This window comes from Homarus americanus, unplaced genomic scaffold (assembly GCF_018991925.1).
Source record: "Homarus americanus isolate GMGI-L3 unplaced genomic scaffold, GMGI_Hamer_2.0 scaffold16430, whole genome shotgun sequence".
Lineage (NCBI taxonomy): Eukaryota > Metazoa > Arthropoda > Malacostraca > Decapoda > Nephropidae > Homarus > Homarus americanus.
In genome coordinates, this window is record NW_024729259.1 from 8,758,991 (window position 1) to 8,784,929 (window position 25,939).

At 38.0% G+C, this 25,939-nt stretch overlaps 1 protein-coding gene across 1 annotated transcript in view; it reads right to left on the reverse strand.

Moving 5' to 3' along the window:
* Positions 1 to 249: 249 nt before the first annotated feature.
* LOC121866565 overlaps positions 250 to 25,939 on the reverse strand; it is a gene marked incomplete at its 3' end in the record, with an annotated part of 28,839 nt that continues 3,149 nt past the window's right edge. The window contains exons 2-5 of the mRNA XM_042366332.1: positions 8,805 to 8,950; positions 7,306 to 7,517; positions 5,951 to 6,086; positions 250 to 266 (exon numbers count right to left, since the gene is read on the reverse strand). Of these exons, the coding sequence (XP_042222266.1) occupies positions 250 to 266; positions 5,951 to 6,086; positions 7,306 to 7,517; positions 8,805 to 8,931 (492 nt within the window). The remainder of the gene's footprint in view (positions 267 to 5,950; positions 6,087 to 7,305; positions 7,518 to 8,804; positions 8,951 to 25,939) is intronic.

The window sequence follows — 25,939 nt, forward strand, 5'->3', positions numbered from 1 at the left end:
AATCAGTCATGACTTATAGAGAGACTTGGATGACTTATTGACTTAACAGAGACGACGAACATGACTTACGGAGACTTGTAGTGGTCGTCCTCGCTGGTCCCGCCCGAGGGAGCGAGGCAGGTGGGCGAAGGTGGGCGCCGCCTCTGAGTTGACGGTCCAGCTGATCTCCGCCGGGGGTCAGAGTCACCAACCTGACAGCGGGCCACCAGATGTTCCCCGGGCCGGACCTTGTCTCCCTGGGCCACACCTCTGGTCCAACGGCACGTCTGGAGGAAGGGTGAGGAGGATGGGAGGAAGAGGGAGGAGAGAGGGAAGGGAAAGGGAGGAAGGAAGGGAGGGGAAGGAGGGTATGAGGAAGAAAAGAAGGATAGGGAGGGGAAGGAGGTAAAGAAGGGGAGGGGAGGAAAGGAGGAAGAGAACGGCAAGTAGGAAGGAAGAAAAAGAGAATGGTGAAAGACTATTAATATTAGTAATATCAACAACAACAACAACAATTATAATATAATAATAAGCGCACTAATTAAATATATACCTCAAAATCATAATTCCCCTAAAATATACATTATATGTAATACTCAGTACATAAAACACTAAGAGTATTACGTCCAAAAAAAAAACAGGTGACCCATAAATTAGAGAGGAGACGACCCCAGAGAGCAGTTAACGTGATAGAGTGTAGGATGGTCGTGTTAGGTGCAGACGTATTGTGTAAGTAGGGAGTAAATTTTTTTTGTTACCTCTAATAACAGGTAATAGGCCAGTAAAATATTCTTGATTATATAGAGAAAAACGATGACTGGTTATAGAGCTTTGGAGAGAGAGAGATTGAAACAGATTACTTAGCCAGAAAAACATGAGAGTGGAAAATAACAATAACAATTAAGGTGTTATGTTGTTATTACTGCCTCTATAACAATTAAGGTGTTATGTTGTTATTACTGTCTCTATAACAATTAAGGTGTTATGTTGTTATTACTGTCTCTATAACAATTAAGGTGTTATGTTGTTATTAATGCCTCATAACAATTAAGGTGTTATGTTGTTGGTTACTGCCTCTATAACAATTAAGGTGTTATGTTGTTACTGCCTCTATAACAATTAAGGTGTTATGGTTGTTATTACTTGCCTCTATAACAATTAAGGTGTTATACATGTTACTGCCTCTATAACAATTAAGGTGTTATGTTGTTATTACTGCCTCTATAACAATTAAGGTGTTATGTTGTTATTACTGGCCTCATAACAATTAAGGTGTTATGTTGTTATTACTGCTCTATAACAATTAAGGTGTTATGTTGTTATTACTGTCTCTATAACAATTAAGGTGTTATGTTGTTATTACTGCCTCTATAACAATTAAGGTGTTATGTTGTTATTACTGCATCTATAACAATTAAGGTGTTATGTTGTTATTATTGCCTCTATAACAATTAAGGTGTTATGTTGTTATTACTGTCTCTATAACAATTAAGGTGTTATGTTGTTATTACTGTCTCTATAACAATTAAGGTGTTATGTTGTTATTACTGCCTCTATAACAATTAAGGTGTTATGTTGTTATTACTGCCTCTATAACAATGAAGGTGTTACGTTGTTATTACTGTCTCTATAACAATTAAGGCGTTATGTTGTTATTACTGCCTCTATCACAATTAAGGTATTATGTTGTTATTACTGCCTCTATAACAATTAAGGTGTTATGTTGTTATTACTGCCTCTATCACAATTAAGGTGTTATGTTGTTATTACTGCCTCTATAACAATTAAGGTGTTATGTTGTTATTACTGTCTCTATAACAATTAAGGTGTTATGTTGTTATTACTGCCTCTATAACAATTAAGGTGTTATGTTGTTATTACTGCCTCTATAACAATTAAGGTGTTATGTTGTTATTACTGTCTCTATAACAATTAAGGTGTTATGTTGTTATTACTGCATCTATAACAATTAAGGTGTTATGTTGTTATTACTGCCTCTATAACAATTAAGGTGTTATGTTGTTATTACTGCCTCTATAACAATTAAGGTGTTATGTTGTTATTACTGTTTCTATAACAATTAAGGTGTTATGTTGTTATTACTGCCTCTATAACAATTAAGGTGTTATGTTGATATTACTGCCTCTATAACAATTAAGGTGTTATGTTGTTATTACTGCCTCTATAACAATTAAGGTGTTATGTTGTTATTACTGCCTCTATAACAATTAAGGTGTTATGTTGTTATTACTGTGTCTATAACAATTAAGGTGTTATGTTGTTATTACTGTCTCTATAACAATTAAGGTGTTATGGTGTTATTACTGTCTCTATAACAATTAAGGTGTTATGTTGTTATTACTGCCTCTATAACAATTAAGGTGTTATGTTGTTATTACTGCCTCTATAACAATTATGGTGTTATGTTGTTATTACTGCCTCTATAACAATTATGGTGTTATGTTGTTATTAGTGTCTCTATAACAATTAAGGTGTTATGTTGTTATTACTGCCTCTATAACAATTATGGTGTTATGTTGTTATTACTGCCTCTATAACAATTAAGGTGTTATGTTGTTATTACTGCCTCTATAACAATTAAGGTGTTATGTTGTTATTACTGCATCTATAACAATTAAGGTGTTATGTTGTTATTACTGTCTCTATAACAATTAAGGTGTTATGTTGTTATTACTGTCTCTATAACAATTAAGGTGTTGTGTTGTTATTAATACTGTCTCTATAACAATTAAGGTGTTTTGTTGTTATTACTGCCTCTATAATTAAGGTGTTATGTTGTTATTACTGCCTCTATAACAATTAAGGTGTTATGTTGTTATTTACTGTCTCTATAACAATTAAGGTGTTATGTTGTTATTAATGCCTCTATAACAATTAAGGTGTTATGTTGTTATTACTGCCTCTATAACAATTAAGGTGTTATGTTGTTATTATTGTCTCTATAACAATTAAGGTGTTATGTTGTTATTACTGCCTCTATAACAATTAAGGTGTTATGTTGTTATTACTGTGTCTATAACAATTAAGGTGTTATGTTGTTATTACTGTCTCTATAACAATTAAGGTGTTATGTTGTTATTACTGTGTCTATAACAATTAAGGTGTTATGTTGTTATTACTGTCTCTATAACAATTAAGGTGTTTTGTTGTTATTACTGTCTCTATAACAATTAAGGTGTTATGTTGTTATTACTGTCTCTATAACAATTAAGGTGTTATGTTGTTATTACTGCCTCTATAACAATTAAGGTGTTATGTTGTTATTACTGTCTCTATAACAATTAAGGTGTTATGTTGTTATTACTGTGTCTATAACAATTAAGGTGTTATGTTGTTATTACTGTCTCTATAACAATTAAGGTGTTATGTTGTTATTCTGCCTCTATAACAATTAAGGTGTTATGTTGTTATTACTGTCTCTATAACAATTAAGGTGTTATGTTGTTATTACTGCCTCTATAACAATTAAGGTGTTATGTTGTTATTACTGTCTCTATAACAATTAAGGTGTTATGTTGTTATTACTGTCTCTATAACAATTAAGGTGTTATGTTGTTATTACTGTCTCTATAACAATTAAGGTGTTTATGTTGTTATTACTGCCTCTATAACAATTAAGGTGTTATGTTGTTATTACTGTGTCTATAACAATTAAGTTATGTTGTTATTACTGTCTCTATAACAATTAAGGTGTTATGTTGTTATTACTGCCTCTATAACAATTAAGGTGTTATTTTGTTATTACTGCCTCTATAACAATTAAGGTGTTATGGTGTTATTACTGCATCTATAACAATTAAGGTGTTATGTTGTTATTACTGCATCTATAACAATTAAGGTGTTATGTTGTTATTACTGCCTCTATAACAATTAAGGTGTTATGTTGTTATTACTGCCTCTATAACAATTATGGTGTTATGTTGTTATTACTGTGTCTATAACAATTAAGGTGTTATGCTGTTATTACTGCCTCTATAACAATTAAGGTGTTATGTTGTTATTACTGCCTCTATAACAATTAAGGTGTTATGGTGTTATTACTGCCTCTATAACAATTAAGGTGTTATGTTGTTATTACTGCCTCTATAACAATTAAGGTGTTATGTTGTTATTACTGCCTCTATAACAATTAAAGTGTTATGTTGTTATTACTGCTTCTATAACAATTAAAGTGTTATGTTGTTATTACTGCTTCTATAACAATTAAGGTGTTATGTTGTTATTACTGTTATTATTACTGCATCTATAACAATTAAGGTGTTATGGTGTTATTACTGCGTCTATAACAATTAAAGTGTTATGTTGTTATTACTGCCTCTATAACAATTAAGGTGTTATGGTGTTATTACTGCGTGTATAACAATTAAGGTGTTATGTTGTTATTACTGCCTCTATAACAATTAAGGTGTTATGTTGTTATTACTGTTATTATTACTGCATCTATAACAATTAAGGTGTTATGTTGTTATTACTGCCTCTATAACAATTAAGGTGTTATGTTGTTATTACTGCCTCTATAACAATTAAGGTGTTATGTTGTTATTACTGCCTCTATAACAATTAAGGTGTTATGGTGTTATTACTGCCTCTATAACAATTAAGGTGTTATGTTGTTATTACTGTCTCTATAACAATTAAGGTGTTATGTTGTTATTACTGCCTCTATAACAATTAAGGTGTTATGTTATTATTGCCTCTATAACAATTAAGGTGTTATGTTGTTATTACTGTCTCTATAACAATTAAGGTGTTACGTTGTTATTACTGCCTCTATAACAATTAAGGTGTTTAAGCGTTACAGGGTTTAGGGTCTATCATTGTAAGTTAAAGAAGTTATTTAGTCTGTTATATGTTCATTCTTTATCTGTTATCCCATCTATCTTGTTTTGTCGTATTATTTGTATATTTATTAGACATAAGTGTTATTAGTCATTGATTCACAAGATGTCTGCAGTGTTGTAGTGAATGTATGTCTTAATCATTGGCCGATAACACATTCCATTATTTTACATAATTAAGCTGACACGGCTGACGGGATGTGCCGGTTATGTAAAAAGAACTTGGGACGTAATTACTTTTGGCACCTCAGTGAGTGTGTGTATTGTGTGGACTGTACGACACACACACACACACACACGCACGCGCATACACACACACACACACACACACACACACACACACACACACAGACACACACACACACACACACACAGACACACACACACACACACACACACACACACACACACACACACACACACACACACACACACACACACACACACACACACACACACACACACACACACACACACACACACACACACACACCAGCTCTTCTGTGTTGGGGACAGTTTGGACGTACACAACACTGGATCGCGAGCATTAAGGGTGTTTAAAGGGACTTAACACAGCCTGGTCCTTGGCCTTACCAACATGAGTGTAGATCAGTAGTTTGTGTACTTCTTTTATAAGGGAACAAGTAGACAGGTGTGTGTGTGTGTGTGTGTGTGTGTGTGTGTGTGTGTGTGTTGGTAAGAGGAGGAGGTATTGTGGAGAACTTGTATCTGATTTTTGTTTGTGTGTATCTTAATTACTACATAAGATGCAAGAAGCTTAGTAGTAGTAGTAGTAGTAATAGTAGTAGTAGTAGTAGTAGTAGTATAGTAGTAGTAGTAATATTGATATTGAAACAGTTCATTTACCCAGAAAAATACAGATACAGTGGATAATACTAACAATATTAACATGGCTGAGCCAGTTGAGAGCCTGAGCGTAGCTTGGTAGTAGTAACTCTTACCACGGTTGTCACTTGATTTATTTTATTTATTTTATTTACTTGTTTACATTATTATTATACTACGTGTATCAGCTCTCTCTCTCTCTCTCGCTCTCTCTCTCTCTCTCTCTCTCTCTCTCTCTCTCTCTCTCTCCCTCACCGTCAACTTACCCACCACCGTCATGTTTACAGTATGGTCGTCCGTCTCGAAGAAAGGTTTGTCGCCCATCACCTCACACCTGAAGCTGCCAGAGGTCTCCCTCGTCACCCCCGTCAGCCGCACCTTCTCCCGCGTGCTGTGGCTCTCCTGCGGCAGATAAATTAGCTTATTAATTCCCTGCGGCATTCATGAACAATATTTTAGTTACCTGCGGGAACCAATAGGAGTTTATTTCCTCGGTGCTCTAGTTAATTTGGCTAACTACTTCCATGACAGTTGACAGCAATCCTAGTTGATAATAACACAACATAAATTGACGTCCACTAGCTAGTCATAGCGGAAAATGATCAAAGTGTCTGATGAATATTTGGAAGAGACGATATATTTTAACACAAACATCAAGCGTCTGGACACATTAAACTGATTTGTACATTGCAGAATAATTTAGCGTTTTGGAACAGGGAATTATTGGTAGTTTTTTTTTTGTTTGAGGGGGAGGAGAGGGAGCTGGGGAAGTGAGAGGGGGTTTTAATAAGCCTTTTGAAACGGGGAAATATCTGCAGGCATTTTTCTATTTTCCATTTACCAGTTCATCAAGGGGTTTGAAACTAATGATTTTCCCTGGAACGTTTACAGCCTTACCCGGGCCACACACACACACACACACACACACACACACACACACACACACACACACACACACACACATATACGACGGCTGTAAATGTATAAATGCAAATGGTTCCCTCGTTTTGGGTGACCTGACAACCATCGTCTCCAAAAAATTGTCACAAAACCTTTGCCTGTTAGGGTGATACTCTTGAAACTTGGCGATGACTTTAACAATCCTGAAGTGGTGCCTTTATCCTTAAGTGTTCCATAAGGAGTGTGTTTATGGTGGTGTTTGTGCTCTCTCTCTCTCCACGAGACATTAGCCCCACCCCCCTTGTATTAGCCTCTGTCAATATACTGACACTAACAATTATATAAATGTGGGCTAAATACATATTCATATCGTATAATTTACATCACCCGACTTAATTAGATAATGGACACTGTAGTAATGGTCATCATCTGTCACGCATCAAATGACCTTCAGATGTTTTCCCCGCATTATAAGTCTAAAGTGACTAGTGTTCAGGTCAGTGGAAGACTGTATGTGAAACACGACGGACGTGTCATTAAAGGCTCTCGTAAAAGGACAAATCACACGGGGTATAGAAACACCTTTCACTGCCTGTACACAAAACATGGTACACACAATATATGGTACACACAATATATGGTACACACAATACATGGTACACACAATACATGGTACACAAAATACACGGTACACACAATACACGGTACACACAATACTCACGTCAACATTAATGTGAGGTACCGGGAACACCCTTATGGGAGGCTTCCTCTTGGGGATGTACTCGTAAAACTGGTTCACGTCCCGGTACCACTTGACCGAGTAGAGCGGGTCGGGTCTGTCGAGGCTGTGGTGATAATTACACTCTAACTCAACCGTTGTTCCCGACACTACTACAGGCGGTACTAACACTCCTGACACCCTTAGTGTACAACCTGCGGGTGAGAGATGGTGAGAGATGGTGAGTGAGAGATGGTGAGAGATAGTGAGAGATGGTGAGTGAGAGATGGTGAGAGATAGTGACTTCCGCAAGTGTCACTTAACACCCCCGGACACCGTAGTGTGTCATAAATAAAAACAATATAAATAAAAAGATGATATTAGCGAAGCGTCATCATACCAAAAGAATAAAATCATAAGGTCGTGCTGGGCAAATATTACCCATGTGACCATGAACTATACAACAAGTGGTTAAATACACGATATTGGTTCGCTATCATTCTGGTACAGGATTCACAAAGGCTCGTAAGATGAATACTTCTCATAGTGGCTGGATTCATAATAGATATTCCTCGTAAGATCCGATTCACTGAGATTCGTATACATAATTGTCGGATTCATATATACTCGCCTAATGAATCCTCACTTAACAGCCAGATTCACAAAGACTCATAACAAAACACTTAATTGCTTCACTCATATAACAAAATTACATCCAAAAATATAACTAATATTTTACTAAGACTCTAACTTAACTAGGAATCTTAATAACCATTTATATAACTGAGGCTTAATATTAATACCGAACTCTAAAGCAAAATTTAACCTCATTTTCATTTCCACGTATCTTGAATTGGATCCGATGATAGGTAGGTTTATATTGATTTTTGACACGTTAGCTCGGAGGCGGGAAGCTACTGTACGTATATGGCTGTCTCGCTCACTGTGTGGTAATATGTATTGGGTGGATGGATTACTGGCCCGGCTGTCACACCACCAAATGCACTGTTGTTACTCTAATATCCTTACAAATTTTGTATATGTATGAAACACAAATACACACACACAATATATAGAAATACATATACATGTAGGCTACACAAACGCGCCCGTACGTGCTGGACATATATGCAAATTCTCTTTTTTTTTAACTAAAAATGATTCGATTTTACACACATAGTTTTATGATGCAAATTGATTTATAATCTTCATGGACGAGTGTTTACAAGACCTGGACCCAGCGGTCTATCTCGTCACCAGCTCTTGTGCTGGCGCCCCGCCAGCTCACTGCTAACACACACACACACACACACACACAGAGTTTTACGCCGCGAGGAAATATTTATACACACAAAAACCCGCATGTGATACAAACAGATGCAGACAATAAAACTGATGAGACACAAGCTTCCTAAGAGGTAATGTCTTCAACATGACCCTATGCTTCTACCTTACGGTGAATAAAATACTCCAGAAGCAGGGTGACGAGGAGCAACACTTACCCTTGTTAGCGAGACCCAAGAACAGGAGGACTCTGAGGGCCACGACCGACCAGTGATCAACCACCATCCTGTAGGAGGCAGGGCAACTCCCTCTCGACCCTCGCCCACGCCCCCGCTGGTTGCCCATCAAGCCTCGTCCTCACCACCTGCAGGAGAGAGTCGGAGAAGAAGGGGGTGGGGGAATTAGAAGTGGTGTTAGTGTGTGAACCTATATGTAGGCTCTCTCTCTCTCTCTCTCTCTCTCTCTCTCTCTCTCTCTCTCTCTCTCTCTCATCTTTATCTCGTTTTGTTGCTGCCATAAAAGAAGAAGAAGAGGAAGAAGAAGAAGAATGAATCACAAGGTAAAATATCACGTCTTACCATTGTGAAGGAAGGAGACAAAGATACGCTAATCGTCGCTTCAATTCATTAGCGAGCCGCCTTAGATTAATCCAGTGGTGAAGGTGGTGAGGGGGGGGGGGGTCCTTACTGAGCACTGACGGGTTAATTTCCTGAGGGTTTACCTTAATTAATGTGTGGAGGTCATTAAGGCACGTGATACCTTGGGACCCGGAATCTCAAAGGTTCTTACGATAAATCTATGACGTAAAAAATAACCCGATTGACTTACGATACAAAGTTGGATTCTCAAAGGTTCGGACGATATATTTGAGGCATAAACACGTATCATAATTACCTCAATTAAGCTATGATACAAAGATAGATTCTCAAGGAATTTGAGATACGAAAACTCATCTAAATATCTCATTTAAGTTACAAAAACATAAACGGATTCTTAAAGGTACGTTACGATAATCTTTTACCGTAAATTTATGGAGAAAAAACACCTGTAACTCATTTAATCTACATCACCTAAATTGATTTATAAAGGTTCCTAATATGATAAAATCCATCTTGTAACCTTGATGTATGATGCCTTTGTCTCCCTCACATAGTAGGTCAGACAAGTTCACCATGACACCCAAATGGCGCTGAGAATATTCAAGGTATATATATTGTACATCTCCTTATCTTAAACCTAATAGCTGTACCTGTTTACCTCATTAACCTGTAACCCCCTTGTGTACGTGGGGGGGGGCTCTGTCCTGAATAAAATCATCTGACGTTAACCAAATAAAATATTAAAAGTGGCGTCCGTGTAGTGAAGGGGCAGGACACCAGAGCACAGTCATTAAGAGGAAAATGCTTAATGATATGTCTAAGGTCGCGAAGTTTAATGACCCCAAGGGTAATATATATCGTATTCTTAATTACTAAAGCGGTTTCATTTTAGTTTTTTTTGATAGGCGAATTAAGTACGTACTCTTAATTCATGGCCTGGGAAAAAAAATCAATTACTCACGACACATGAATCTTACTCTTGTTTTGTTTTTTTTACAAGTTTCACCTCGTCTCAGCTCCACCAGGGTGCTTCATCAGGGTGAAAAAATTTTTGGGGGATGATAATCGCTAATGAGATTTGTCGTTTGTATGTAAAAGTGTATTAATGAGTCGAGCGAAATATGTAAATTCACATCGACATATTTTACAGCTACACCAAGGTAATGCTTCACCGCCTCTGCCTGTAACATACTGCTGACGTGTTTTGCTATTTACTATCGAGTCTGGTGGCCATCTTGTTTGTTTTTCTTAACTTAGAGCTAACTTTACCAAGGCGTCATATATTATACTCAAACCACGTTTATAATATAGTTTGAATAAGATAATTGTTTGTAGACGACTATAATATATTTCTATACACCCTGATGTCCTATATAATGTGTTAGATATAGGAAACATAGGTAAAATAGTGATAAAGTGAGGTGAAGATTACTATACACTCTTACACACAACACAAACCTGTATACAGCAATAGCTCAGCAACACATACGTAGCCCCACTCACAACACCACCAACACATACACAATACAACTCATCACAACAACACCTTTAACACATACGTATCACAACAATAACACCATTAACACATCCGTAACACAACACCATTAACACATCCGTAACACAACATCATCAACACATACGTAACACAACACCATCAACACATCCGTAACACAACACCATCAACACATACGTAACACAACACCATCAACACATACGTAACACAACACCACCACCACATACCTTAACACAACAACACCCCCAACACAACAACACCACCAACACAACAACACCACCAACACACAACACCACCAACACAACTCACCACCAACACAACAACACCACCAACAACAACACCACCAACACAACAACACCACCAACACAACAACACCACCAACACAACAACACCACCAACACAACAACACCACCAACACAACAACACCACCAACACAACACCACCAAATACAACACCACCAACACAAACAACACCACCAACACAACAACACCACCAACACAAATAACACCACCAACACAACAACACCGCTAACACAACAACACCGCCAACATAAACAACACCGCCAACAAAACAACACCAACCAACACAACACCACCACAACAACACCACCAACACAACAACACCCAACAACACAACAACACCACCACAACACAACACCACCCAACACAACAACACCACCAACACAACAACACCACCAACACAACAACACCGCCAACACAACAACACCGCCAACACAACAACACCGCCAACACAACAACACCGCCAACACAACAACACCGCCAACACAACAACACCGCCAACACAACAACACCGCCAACACAAACAACAACGCCAACACAACAACACCGCCAACACAACAACACCGCCAACACAACAACACCACCCAACACAACATCACCACCAACACAACATCACCACCAACACAACAACCACCACCAACACAACAACACCACCAACACAACAACACCACACCAACACAAATAAACACCACCAACACAACACCACCACCAACACAACAACGCCACACCAGCAACAACGCCACCCAACACAACAACGCCACCAACACAACAACGCTACCAACACAACAACGCCACCAATACAACACACCACCACCAAGTGCCAACAACACCACCAACACAACAACACCACCAAATATCACCAGCACTACCAAACAAAACACCACCACCAACACACAACAACACAACCAACACAACAACACCACCAACACAACAACACCACCAACACAACAACACCACCCACCATAAACAACACCACCACCACAACAACACCACCAACACAAACAACAACACCACCAACACACCAACACTACCAACACACCAACACCACCAACACATCACCACCAACACATCAACAATTGCTCAACACAACAACACCGCCAACACAACAACAACACCGCCAACACAACAACACCGCCAACACAAATAACACCGCCAACACAACAACACCACCAACACAACAACACCACCAACATAACACCACCACCACAACAACACCACCAACACAACATCACCAATTCAACACAACAACACCACCAACACAACAACACCACCAACACAACAACACCACAACACAACAACACCACCAACACAACACCACCAACACAAATACACCACCAACACAACAACACCACCAACACAACAACACCACCAACACAACAACAATTCACCAACACAACATCACCACCAACACAACACCACCACCAAAACAACACCACCACCAACACAACAACAACACAACAACACCACCAACTCAACAACACCACCAACACAACAACGCCACCAACACAACAACACCACCAACACAACAACACCACCAATACAACACCACCACCAACAATAAACAACACCGCCAACACAACAACACCACCAACACACCAACACCACCAACACCAACACCACTACCAACACAACAACAATTCACCAACACAACAACACCACCAACACAACAACACCACCAAGCAACAACACAACAACACCACCAACACAACAACACCACCAACACAACAACACCACCAACACAACAACACCACCCAACACATCACCACCAACACAACAACACCACCAACACAACAACACCACCAACACAACACCACCAACACAACACCACCACCAACACAAACAACACCACCCAACACAACAACACCACCAACACACAACAACACCACCAACACAACAACAACACCACCAACACACCAACACCATCAACACACCAACACCACCAACACCACACCAACACATCACCACGAACACACAACAACACCACCAACACAACAACACTCACCAACACAACAACACCACCAACACAACAACACCACCAACACACCAACACCATCAACACACCAACACCACCACCACCAACACATCACCACCAACACAACAACACCACCAACACAACAACACCACCAACACAACAACACCACCAACACAAATACACCACCAACACCACAACACCACCAACACAACATCACCACCAACACAACAACAACACCACCAACACAACAACACCACCAACACAACATCACCACCAACACAACAACACCACCAACACATCACCACCAACACAACATCACCACCAACATGTCAACACCACCAACACAACATCACCACCAACACAACAACACCACCAACACAACAACACCAACAACACAACAACCCCACCAACACATCACCACCAACACAACAACACCACCAACACAACATCACCACCAACACAACAACAACACCAACAACACAACAACACCACCAACACAACATCACCACCAACACAACAACACCACCAACACAACATCACCACCAACACAACAACACCACCAACACAACAACACCACCAACACATCACCACCAACACAACATCACCACCAACACAACAACAACACCACCAACACATCACCACACCACCAACACAACATCACCACCAACACAACAACAACGCCAACACAACAACACTCCACTCAACACAACAACACCACCAACACAACATCACCACCACACAACAACACCACCAACACAAACAAACACCACCAACACAACATCACCACCAACACAACAACACCACCAACACAACATCACCACCAACAACACAACATCACCACCAACACAACAACACCACCAACACAACAACACCTTCACCAACACAACAACACCACCAACACAACAACACCACCAACACAACAACACCACCAACACAACAACACCACCAACACAACAACACCACCGCAACATAAACACTACCCACCAACAACAAACACCACCAACAACACATCACCACCAACACAACATCACCACCAACACAACATCACCACCAACACAACAAATGACCACCAACAACACAACAACACCACCAACACACAACATCACCACCAACACAAATAAACACCAGCACCAACACAACATCACCACCAACACAACATCACCACCAACACAACAACACCCACCAACACAACAACACCACCAAATACTAAACAACACCACCAACAACAACACCACCAACACAACAACACCCACCAACACAACAACAACACCACCAACACAACAACACCACCAACACAACAACACCACCAACACCACTAACATTCACCAACACCACCAACACATCACCACCAACACAACAACACCACCAACACAAACAACACCAAACAACACAACAACACCACCAACACAACATCACCACCAACACAACAACACCACCAACACAACATCACCAACAACACAACAACACCACCAACACAACATCACCACCAACACAACAACACCACCAACACAACAACACCACCAACACAACAACACCCCTCCCTCACATCACCCATACAAGACCAGTACCCACCATCACTCACGCTTGGTCTCGTAATATCACACTAAGGCCTTATGAAGATGTATCTGTTAAAACTGAAATATGTCCCTAATTTACTCAGGAATAACTTATGCTGCTCCCAGACTTCCTGACGCAATTTTCAAAATTTACGTCTTGCTTGTGGGTCCCAATGATGTTTATGGCGGCAATAGTTTTACTCTAATATTTTATCACCAAAACAAAATTACTTTTTTTTTTCTCACGTGTTATATTCCTGCGGTTGTAAATTCATGTATTATTATTTTAGTTTTTTTATCACCATAATAATGCCTAAAAGACTTAGTTAACATTATAATTAAATGTCTACTTAAGAAAGTCTTTATGATTGGTTTTAGTTAAATCTTAATGATATCAAGAGGGAACACGTGCTATCTTAAGACTTATTATTATTATTATTATTATTATTATTATTATTATTATTATTATTTTATGTACTATTTGTATTGCAACACTGATTAAGGTTTAAATAACTTTTGAGAATAGCTCCCTGGAATACGGAATAATAATAATAATAATAATAATAATAATAATAATAATAATGATAATAATAATAATAATACCACCAGACTTAGCTCCACAAACAACCAAACAATATTGGCCATAAATATCCCCAAAATATTAATAAACGTAATATCCAAGACGCCCAGATACTGCTAGCATAAAATACCCCCAAAGAAACAAGAAAAAATAACAGCGAAAACAAAGCATTTTTTAATCCCTTTCATCTGATCGTGTCCAGTGAGCGTATCAATATTTTTTTCTTCCACCCTGGAGTACTGTGTGGTTCATGGCTTCAATGTGAACTCATAAAACCGAACATTTATGAGCAAACACACACAATATGAGTCATGCAGATCTGGCTATATCACACACACACACACAGGTTGAGTTACAACATAGATATATCACTCTCTCTCTCTCTCTTTTGTTGCGGTTATTTGTATATCAATTTGGATTTATATATATGAGACAAAAGGTTCGCCCACCAGCCTAAAAAAAATAAAACAAAATCGAGTAAAAATAATAATAATAAATCGTAAATATATTATATAATCCACACAAAGATATTATTAACTAAATTTAATATAACCTGGTGTTTGTGTGTATGGATATGTAAACTACTTTGTATTAGATATATGTAAACTGGGATCGAACCTTGGTCATTGTATGTGAGAGGCGAGTTTGTATGCTATTGTTATGACTTGTGGAGTTATATTGGACTGAGGTGTAAACTGTGAATACAAATAGCATAAATAAAAGGTAAGGCTATTATTATTATTATTATTATTATTATTATTATTATTATTATTATTATTATTATTATTATTATTATTATTATGGTCTGATGAAAGAATGCCGCTGTATAGATGAATAGAAGAAACAGGAGAGAAAAGAAACATTTGAGAGAGAGAGAGAGAGAGAGCCTGACAACAGTCTTCCTCACACCCCGGAGTAAACTGTATGTTGTGGTCACAGTTCATATCCACCGCCACTCCGTCACATAAAGTTTATAATCAATGTTGGAGTATTAAAGTCTTCTGAAAATGTTGTTGTTCCAAAACTTCCATAAGTCCAGCTAAGATTTATATCCAGCCAGGTCCAAGCTTCTTCGGAGTTCAGCTTAGTGGCTACATAGGTTCAGCTTGGAGGTTACATGGACTCTAAGCTCTTCCATCAAGCTTCATTTTGAGTCATTGATTTAAATAGTTGAGCTCGAGGTTTCATCAATCATCAGCTACATCCAGTTCAGTTTTTACTTGATTTACTGATCAATCTACTTTAGCTTAACGCTTCATGTAGCAAAAGTCAGCTTCAAATTGACTTAATGATTTATCTATTCTGGCTCAGGGCTTCACTTAGCTAAGATTAGTGTCGATTTGACTTATATATTCATCCAACTTAGTTCAGTGCTTTCTGGTTCATCTCACGGCCTCATATGATTCATTACATTTTAAAATCCAGAAGGGCGAGAAAGAACCAGTCCACATATACCACCAGTAACTCTATTTCACGAAGACCTAAATATAATTTCATTAATGGTTACGCCAGGTAATAATAACAACAAAAATAACGGCAAATATTATAAAAAATGGCTGAACACAATCATGCATGAAATATGAATCCACTCGCCATGTTTTCAGTGGTGCGAAAATTTATTACTATCGATAATATAATATGCATCAGTGTGTCAGATAGAGTGATCGTTCATTAACCTTGTCAGATTACATAGTTGTTGCACTGCATTCCCTGTAAATAATGCATGACTAAACATACAAATATTAACTCAGACTATGACAACTTTGATCTACTGAAGAAAACTCAGTAAGTCAGTACTGGGTAGGAACTGAAGTAAGGCTTTAATTATGAGTCTCAGAGTCACTGTTAAAGGCATAAAATGGGAGGATTATAATGTTAATAATATCTTTAATAATGATAATTACAACACAGGCTCAGACTTCTACAACGATGACGCTGTTGATCTCTTTACAAACACGAACACAAAGCCGCCTCATCCCCTAAACAGCTGAGAGAGTCAACTAACAGGACGAGGGCAACAATATTGTGTTTACAAAGAGTAGAAACGCGGGAGATAATTCCTCTTAAAAGGGGCAGGGAGGCAGGTATATTTCCGTGAGGAGTACAGACTGACCCAACCTGGCTTTCAAACTTCACTTTCTTAGTGGTTGGAGGGGGTGGGGGTGTGGGAAGGAGGGAGTGGAAGGGGGAAGGGGGGGGAGGGGAGAAAGGGAAAAGATGGCCAGAGAGGCGATTGTACCCTTATCAGAGGTCCCCCATCTGCCAAGGATTTGGGAAGGGGTCCTAGAAGGCTTTGTCGACTGGCAAGCATTTGGACAGCATCGCCCCGAGCATCACAGTCCGTCCGGGTGCTCTTTAAAAAAAAAAATGGTTACAAGAGAAGATGCAAGTGCTCCAGGGTCTGGCGAGAGTGCATGAGGATCGGCTAGTGTGGTTGAGAGTGCTAGATATAATGTACCACTTAGGTTGTGTGAGATGGGGAGTTACCAGCCCCTGGACCAGGAATGAAACCAAATTTAAATCTTATCTGACCTACTTCCACCATTACCAAATCTAACCTAACTTACCCCTAATATAACCTCATTTAACTTAACCTAACCTACTCATACCCTAATCTACCCCACATGTTTACAAATCTCTTAACAACATATATTTCGCCTCGTCGCAGAATTTCTATAGCGTGAGGGATTAAGTGGGTTTCTACAGTACCATTAATGGCCTTTATACCTATATGGCGAGGCTAAACTACTATTAACAACAACAACAATAACAACAATAATAATAATAATAAACTCTAACAGACGCCATACAGTACACGTGTCTGTATATATGAATGTATAAAACGAAGGCTGGTGTGTAGAATAAAGAATGTTACTTGTTTTATGCTGTAATAAGGGAGGATTTAAAAATTATATTCGCTATTATTAAAAGAATGTGGAGGACCCCTGGTGGTGCATTATTAAATTAGTATTCACTGTTGTGTTTGTGGTGTGTGTGTGTGTGTGTGTGTGTGTAGTGTGTGTGTGTGTGTAGTGTAGTGTAGTGGAGGTGGTGTAGTGATGTGTGGTATGGTAGTGGGTGTGTGGGGGGAAAAGTGTGGTGTGGTGGGTGTAGTGTGGTATGGTGTGTGGGGGGATATTGTAGTGTGGTATGGTGAGTGTGTGCATTTGTCTGTGTCTGTATTTGCCTAGACATGAGAACTGCAACTTTTCACCTTCCTTAACTAACACACACACACACACACACACACACACACACACACGTCCTATTAACCAACAAGACAAACACATTATTACATTTAAATCCCATATGTAATGAGCGTATTATTAAGCATTTTAATGATCAAATATTTTTACCATAATTACATTGCCCTAAAAAAAATATCCCCCCCCCCACAAAAAAAAAGAAAACCGAACTCATTGTCTGGGTTTCATTTTTCATAATTGAGATCTAATTAAGAGCTTTTATTTGGAATATTTATCCATTATTATGAGCTAGTAAACACAGTGGTTCTATTTTTTTTTCCCAGGATGGTCTTTGTCTGGTGGTTGTTAAAATACTGTACATGATTTTTTTTTTTCAAGTGTAATGGTATTGAGGCGTTGTCAATATTTAACCACAAATTACTATTATTTTCTATACTAGTTAATTCTGATGTTTTCTTTGTATGGTCTCTTGAGGTCAATGATATAAGAATGATTAATGTTATAATTATTAGTATGATTATTTTGTTATTACACTCATTCTGCAGGTTTTTAAATATCTTTAAACCTATACACACCGAGATGTATGTATGTATGTATGTATGTATGTATGTGTATGTATGTATGTATGTATGTATGTGTATGTATGTATGTATGTGTGTGTATGTGTATGTATGTATGTATGTATGTATGTATGTATGTCTGTATGTGTATGTATGTATGTATGTATGTATGTATGTATGTATGTATGCATGTCTGTATGTATGTATGTTCGTGGCCTCTCTATTGTACCGCATGTTCCTGACCTCTACAACGTGAGGTGCGTGAGATACAGAGGCCAGGACCATAAGAATTAAGATAGTGATGTCAGGAGGTTGCGAGACCGGGAGCATAAGCTCGAGAGGTCAGAAAGTTGCGAGGTCGAGAGGTCAGGAGGTCACAGGAGCCTACACACAACGCAGCTCACCATGGCGCTATTTCTCTGATTTTTAGGTGGTGAAAAATTCTCGTCTAGAATATTAAACTGAGAGGTAGTAGTGGTGGTGGTTGACAACATCTGGCGGGATGGGACCATGTACAGTCACTGAATGTCGTGCAGATCTGCTGGGTAACTAACTTTTGTATTAGGATAGTTAGTAAATAAAATAGACACACACACACGGACTATATCCTAACCTCGGTGTGTGTGTGTGTGTGTGTGTGTACTTCCATATCATAACAATTCACCAATGGGTTTTAAATGCGTTTACATGATGGTAAAGTAGATCACATGAGCTTACGTGTGAACCAAAATACCTACAGTACACGGTCGTAAAATACAGTCCAAAATATTTACTACAGTTATAAAAGTCATTTTGTAACACAGTGATTTATTAATTCTGGAAACTTTTATTCATAATGATTTTAAAAGCTGCCGTGAAAACACAAGACTTGTGGAAAAATTAATTTATATAAAATGTGAAAGAGTTTTATGTCAGCGACGCTATAACTAGTATTTATTTTGGTGTGTTATTTTTGACGCTGATCTAATTAGATATTGACAATAGAGTGTTTGTGTTTGTGTGGTGAGTGTGTGTATGTGTGGTGTGTGTATGTGTAGTGTGTGTATGTGTAGTGTGTGTGTGTGTAGTGTGTGTATGTGTAGTGTGTGTGTGTATGTGTGGTGTGTGTAGGTTTATATGTCAGGTGTGTGTGTGTATGTGTGTGTGTTTATGTTTTGAGCATGTGTGGTGTATGTATGTATGTATGTATGTATGTATGTATATTACTGAGTAGAGACATACACACAGGATATAATAATGGAAGCTACTATACATAACTTAGTATTGAGAAACACACGCAGCAATAAGACAACAACATTAATCTTAAGACATATATCATAGTTTCTTGTCGTTAGGGCGGCGTGACACACCACTAAATTTGGTGTTTCATAATATTTCGTTCAGAGGTGAGTGACTACATTATACCTCATATTTAACTCGTGTCTTTTAAAATCTCAATGGTGGTTTAAAGTACTGTGTGGATTAATTCTTCCCTCTTACCTTAAAATCCCTTCATCTATTCCTACTTCCCTCTACTTTAATAATCCCTAAATTTACCCTTTCTTCCCTTTTCCTTAAAGTTCCATCAGATATCTGTCTATCTGTCTGTTCACCTGTCTGGTTATCTGCCTGTCTAGCTGTGTGTATGACTGGCTAAATGTGTAGATGTCTAACTGGCTGGCTATATGGATGTCTAACTCTGTTTAACTGGCTGACTGACTGTGTTGACATCTAACAGACTGGCTGACTGTGTGGACATCTAACAGACTGGCTGACTGTGTGAACACTTAACTGGCTGGCTCACCACTAAGGTAAGTTGGGGTCACTGAGACAATACCCAGCTTATCATTTTCTCTACAAGCCGCTCGGGACACGACACGACACGACACGACACGACACGACACACCCTGACACGACACGACACGACACACCCTGACACGACACGACACGACACACCCTCAAGACCTAAGACTTTTTCTCCTCTTAACGTAATGACCAAAGACTAAAACCTTCTCGTAAAGGCTGAAGGCTGACGAGACAGTGACGAAGGGACTGGTTCTAACGTCACAATTTTACCACATTAAGAGATGATGCATTCTGGTTATGTAGTTTTGTTCTGTAAGTTATTCCAAATTCTTGTATAGATAGATAGAGGAATAAAGTTGGGAGAACAGAAAGAGAAGTGAAGAATTGTGGAAAAAGAAATAAATAACATCCAAAGTTCCCTCCTCTCTTACTGTTTCTTCCTTCCTCCTCCTCTTCCTTCCTCCTCCTCTTCTTCCCTCCTCGTCCCCTCCTTGTACTACACCCTCTCCACGCCACGTACTACTACTACTACTACTACTACTACCTTCCTCCCTTAGTAAACTGATGCTTTGGGAGATATCATTCACGTACTGTACATAAGGACAGATCACGGACGCAACGGACGAGATGTAAATTTTATAATAACGAGTCCAGGGAGAGAGAGAGAGAGAGAGAGAGAGCTTTACTTTGTTGATCATGAAGTAGGTTGTTTATTATTCTGGGTTGTAAATTGATTAGGTTGTGTAGTGTTGTGGACACGTTGATTCAAAGGTTATAGCCTCACCTTCATGGTAAACACAACACGATAATGACTTATAGTGAAGGTGAAATGATGTGATATTAAGCTCACCTTCTGGAGGTTTTGGAGACTTTTCTTGTATCTGTATCTGTGTCATTACTTATACTTATACCTATACTTTACTTATACTTATACCTATACTTTACTTATACTTATACTAATACTTCACTTATACTTATACCTATACTTTACTTATACTTATACCTATACTTTACTTATACTTATACCTATACTTTACTTATACTTATACCTATACTTTACTTATACTTATACCTATACTTTACTTATACTTATATTACCCTCCACACGGGACCAGCTGGCGGGTTACAGAAGCGGCCCTCCTCACACCTCAACACTCGCTCACACTGATGGACGGATTTGGGTTTATATCTTAATTTACGATTTTACCCCAGAAAGAATTACCGTGGATGAAGGATTAATGACCGGAAATGTGATTACAAGGTTTAAAATTGCATATTTGTGATTATTTTTAGATAAAATGTGTATATATATATATATATATATATATATATATATATATATATATATATATATATATATATATATATATATATATATATATATATATATATATATATATATATATATATATGTATGTGTGTTTGTGTTGGTGGACACACACACACACACACACACACACACACACACACACACACACACACACACACACACACACACACACACACACACACACACACACACACACACACACACACACACACACACACACACACACACACACACACACACACACACAAATAAGACTCTGGTAATAGCTGAACTTTTCCGATTAAACCCTAAACGCGAACGGAATTTTTGCAAAATAAAAGAAACTTTCTAATAAATACATTACCATACCGCCTTAACTCTATGTAACTCACACTAATTACCATAACATACGCTAACAGTCTAACTCACACTAATTACCATAACATACGCTAACAGTCTAACTCACACTAATTACCATAACATACACTAACAGTCTAACTCACACTAATTACCATAACATACACTAACAGTCTAACTCACACTAATTACCATAACACTCTAACTCACTAATTACCATAACATACGCTAACAGTCTAACTCACACTAATTACCATAACATACGCTAACAGTCTAACTCACACTAATTACCATAACATACGCTAACACACGCTATAACTCTAACTCACACTAATTACCATAACATACGCTAACAGTCTAACTCACACTAATTACCATAACATACGCTAACAGTCTAACTCACACTAATTACCATAACATACGCTAACAGTCTAACTCACACTAATTACCATAACATACGCTAACAGTCTAACTCACACTAATTACCATAACATACGCTAACAGTCTAACTCACACTAATTACCATAACATACGCTAACAGTCTAACTCACACTAATTACCATAACATACGCTAACAGTCTAACTCACACTAATTACCATAACATACGCTAACAGTCTAACTCACACTAATTACCATAACATACGCTAACAGTCTAACTCACACTAATTACCATAACATACGCTAACAGTCTAACTCACACTAATTACCATAACATACGCTAACAGTCTAACTCACACTAATTACCATAACATACACTAACAGTCTAACTCACACTAATTACCATAACATACACTAACAGTCTAACTCACACTAATTACCATAACATACGCTAACAGTCTAACTCACACTAATTACCATAACATACACTAACAGTCTAACTCACACAATTACCATAACATACACTAACAGTCTAACTCACACTAATTACCATAACATATTACCATAACATACACTAACAGTCTAACTCACACTAATTACCATAACATACACTAACAGTGTAACTCACACTAATTACCATAACATACACTAACAGTCTAACTCACACTAATTACCATAACATACACTAACAGTCTAACTCACACTAATTACCATAACATACACTAATTGTCTAACTAGGCCAAGGTTCTCTAAGTGTTATTAGTTAGGTTATCAAGATCACCTGATAATTACTTTATACCAGGTGTTGATGGTCAGGTTAATGTAATATACGCGTCTGCTTAACCCAATATTACCTATGTTAATTACCGTACCTGTACTGTAGCACCTACTAGAGAATAATTTAAGTTAATAATTATAGGTATTGTTCACGCGTCTTTAGTTCGATCAAGAATGGCTCAAGAATCGTTCATTAGTTTATATAAAATCCCACCCGATAAAACATCCCCTCCAGGTGATTAAAACATACATCATTAGGTCAGGAAAGGCGGCAGTGTCATCGGCTACATACTGTACTCAACCTGATGTAAATATTGTATTCATAACTCCCCATTTGGCTGTAGAACAATGTACCTCAACCTCTGTGTCACCTGGTGTATATTTCAACACCTTGGATATAATACGACCTCTCTCTCTCTCTCTCTCTCTCTCTCTCTCTCTCTCTCTCTCTCTCTCTCTCTCTCTCTCTTATGTTGGATGGGGGAGAGGGGTGAATTTCATACAAAACTTTCATTCATTCAGTCAAATATTCATTCAGTCAGTCAGTCAGTCAGTCAGTCAGTCAGTCAGTCAGTCAGTCAGTCCACAGAGAAGATCCGTCAGACACAAGTATTGTTTCGTGAGTTTTAATCTGTTAATATATTAATCTGTTGACCTTGATAATGACCCTGTTAACCCGTTATAGGAAGTTAGGTCAATATTCAGAGTTAAAATAGACCTCTTCATGCTGACCTCGTCCAACTTGTCGACCAGCTGTAACGTCGAAGGTCACGGTCAGAGGTCACGGTCAGGAAGAGAGGTTTTCCACGGTGCTGTAAACTATTTTTGTGTCACTCCTTGCTCAGGATGCAAGAGTGTGCCCAATAAACTAGCCCCCTAGTGGAGCAAATTATATAATTATATAACTGTGGCTTTTGTTGATTAGTTGACATATATAGCGTGTGTGTGTGTGTGTGTGTGTGTGTCTGTCTTGTGTGACAGTAGTAATGTGTCAATGTCTGTCTGTCTGTCTGTCTGTCTGTCTGTCTGTCTGTCTGTCTGTCTGTCTGTCTGTCTGTCTGTCTGTGTCTACATATTTTGGTCAGTAAAAAATATCTCATTATAACAAGAGTATAAAAGTTGGGAAGGAAATTAAACCTTGCTCTTTATGCGTCGCCATTGTTCATGTGATCTCACCTAACCTAACACTAATCTAACTCTCCAAATTAATTCATTAACACCAAAATATTATTCGCTTTACACTGTCCTATATTATAAGAGAATTTATTTACTATACATGCAACATTTAGCTCAACCTATAGTACAGGTAGCTAACGCAAATGTTGTTGTTGTTGTTGTATTGTTGTAGTTGTATTATTGTTGTTGTAATTTTACTTCCCATTTTTATAGAGTTTATCAAATTTATCCGTGTCATCATTTTCTTTTCGTTTATTTAAGCTATTTTGTAGGATTATTTTAAACACTCGTGAACAATACTCAATGAAAATTAATTTAACTCACTAACAACCTCTATAACTCAATAAAACCTCTATAACTCACTAACAACCTCTATAACTCACTAACAACCTCTATAACTCACTAACAACCTCTATAACTCACTAACAACCTCTATAACTCACTAACAACCTCTATAACTCACTAACAACCTCTATAACTATCTAACAACCTCTATAACTCACTAACAACCTCTATAACTCACTAACAACCTCTATAACTCACTAACAACCTCCATAACTCACTAACAACCTCCATAACTCACTAACAACCTCCATAACTCACTAACAACCTCCATAACTCACTAACAACCTCTATAACTCACTAACAACCTCTATAACTCACTAACAACCTCTATAACTCACTAACAACCTCTATAACTCACTAACAAACTCTATAACTCACTAACAACCTCCATAACTCACTAACAACCTCTATAACTCACTAACAACCTCCATAACTCACTAACAACCTCTATAACTCACTAACAACCTCTATAACTCAGTAACAACCTCTATAACTCACTAACAACCTCTATAACTCACTAACAACCTCTATAACTCACTAACAACCTCTATAACTCACTAACAACCTCCATAACTCACTAACAACCTCTATAACTCACTAACAACCTCTATAACTCACTAACAACCTCTATAACTATCTAACAACCTCTATAACTCACTAACAGCCTCTATAACTCACTAACAACCTCTATAATTCTCTAGTAACCTCTATAACTCTCTAATAACCTCTATAACTCACTAGCAACCTCCATAACTCACTAACAACCCTAACTCTAATAACCTCCATAATCTTACTAACAACCCTATAACTCACTATCAACCTCAACTCTAACAACCTTTATAACCTACTAACAACCTCTATAACTCGCTAATAACCTCCATAACTCATCACCAACAACCTCTATAACTCACTAACAAACTCCCCAGGTAACTCACAACAA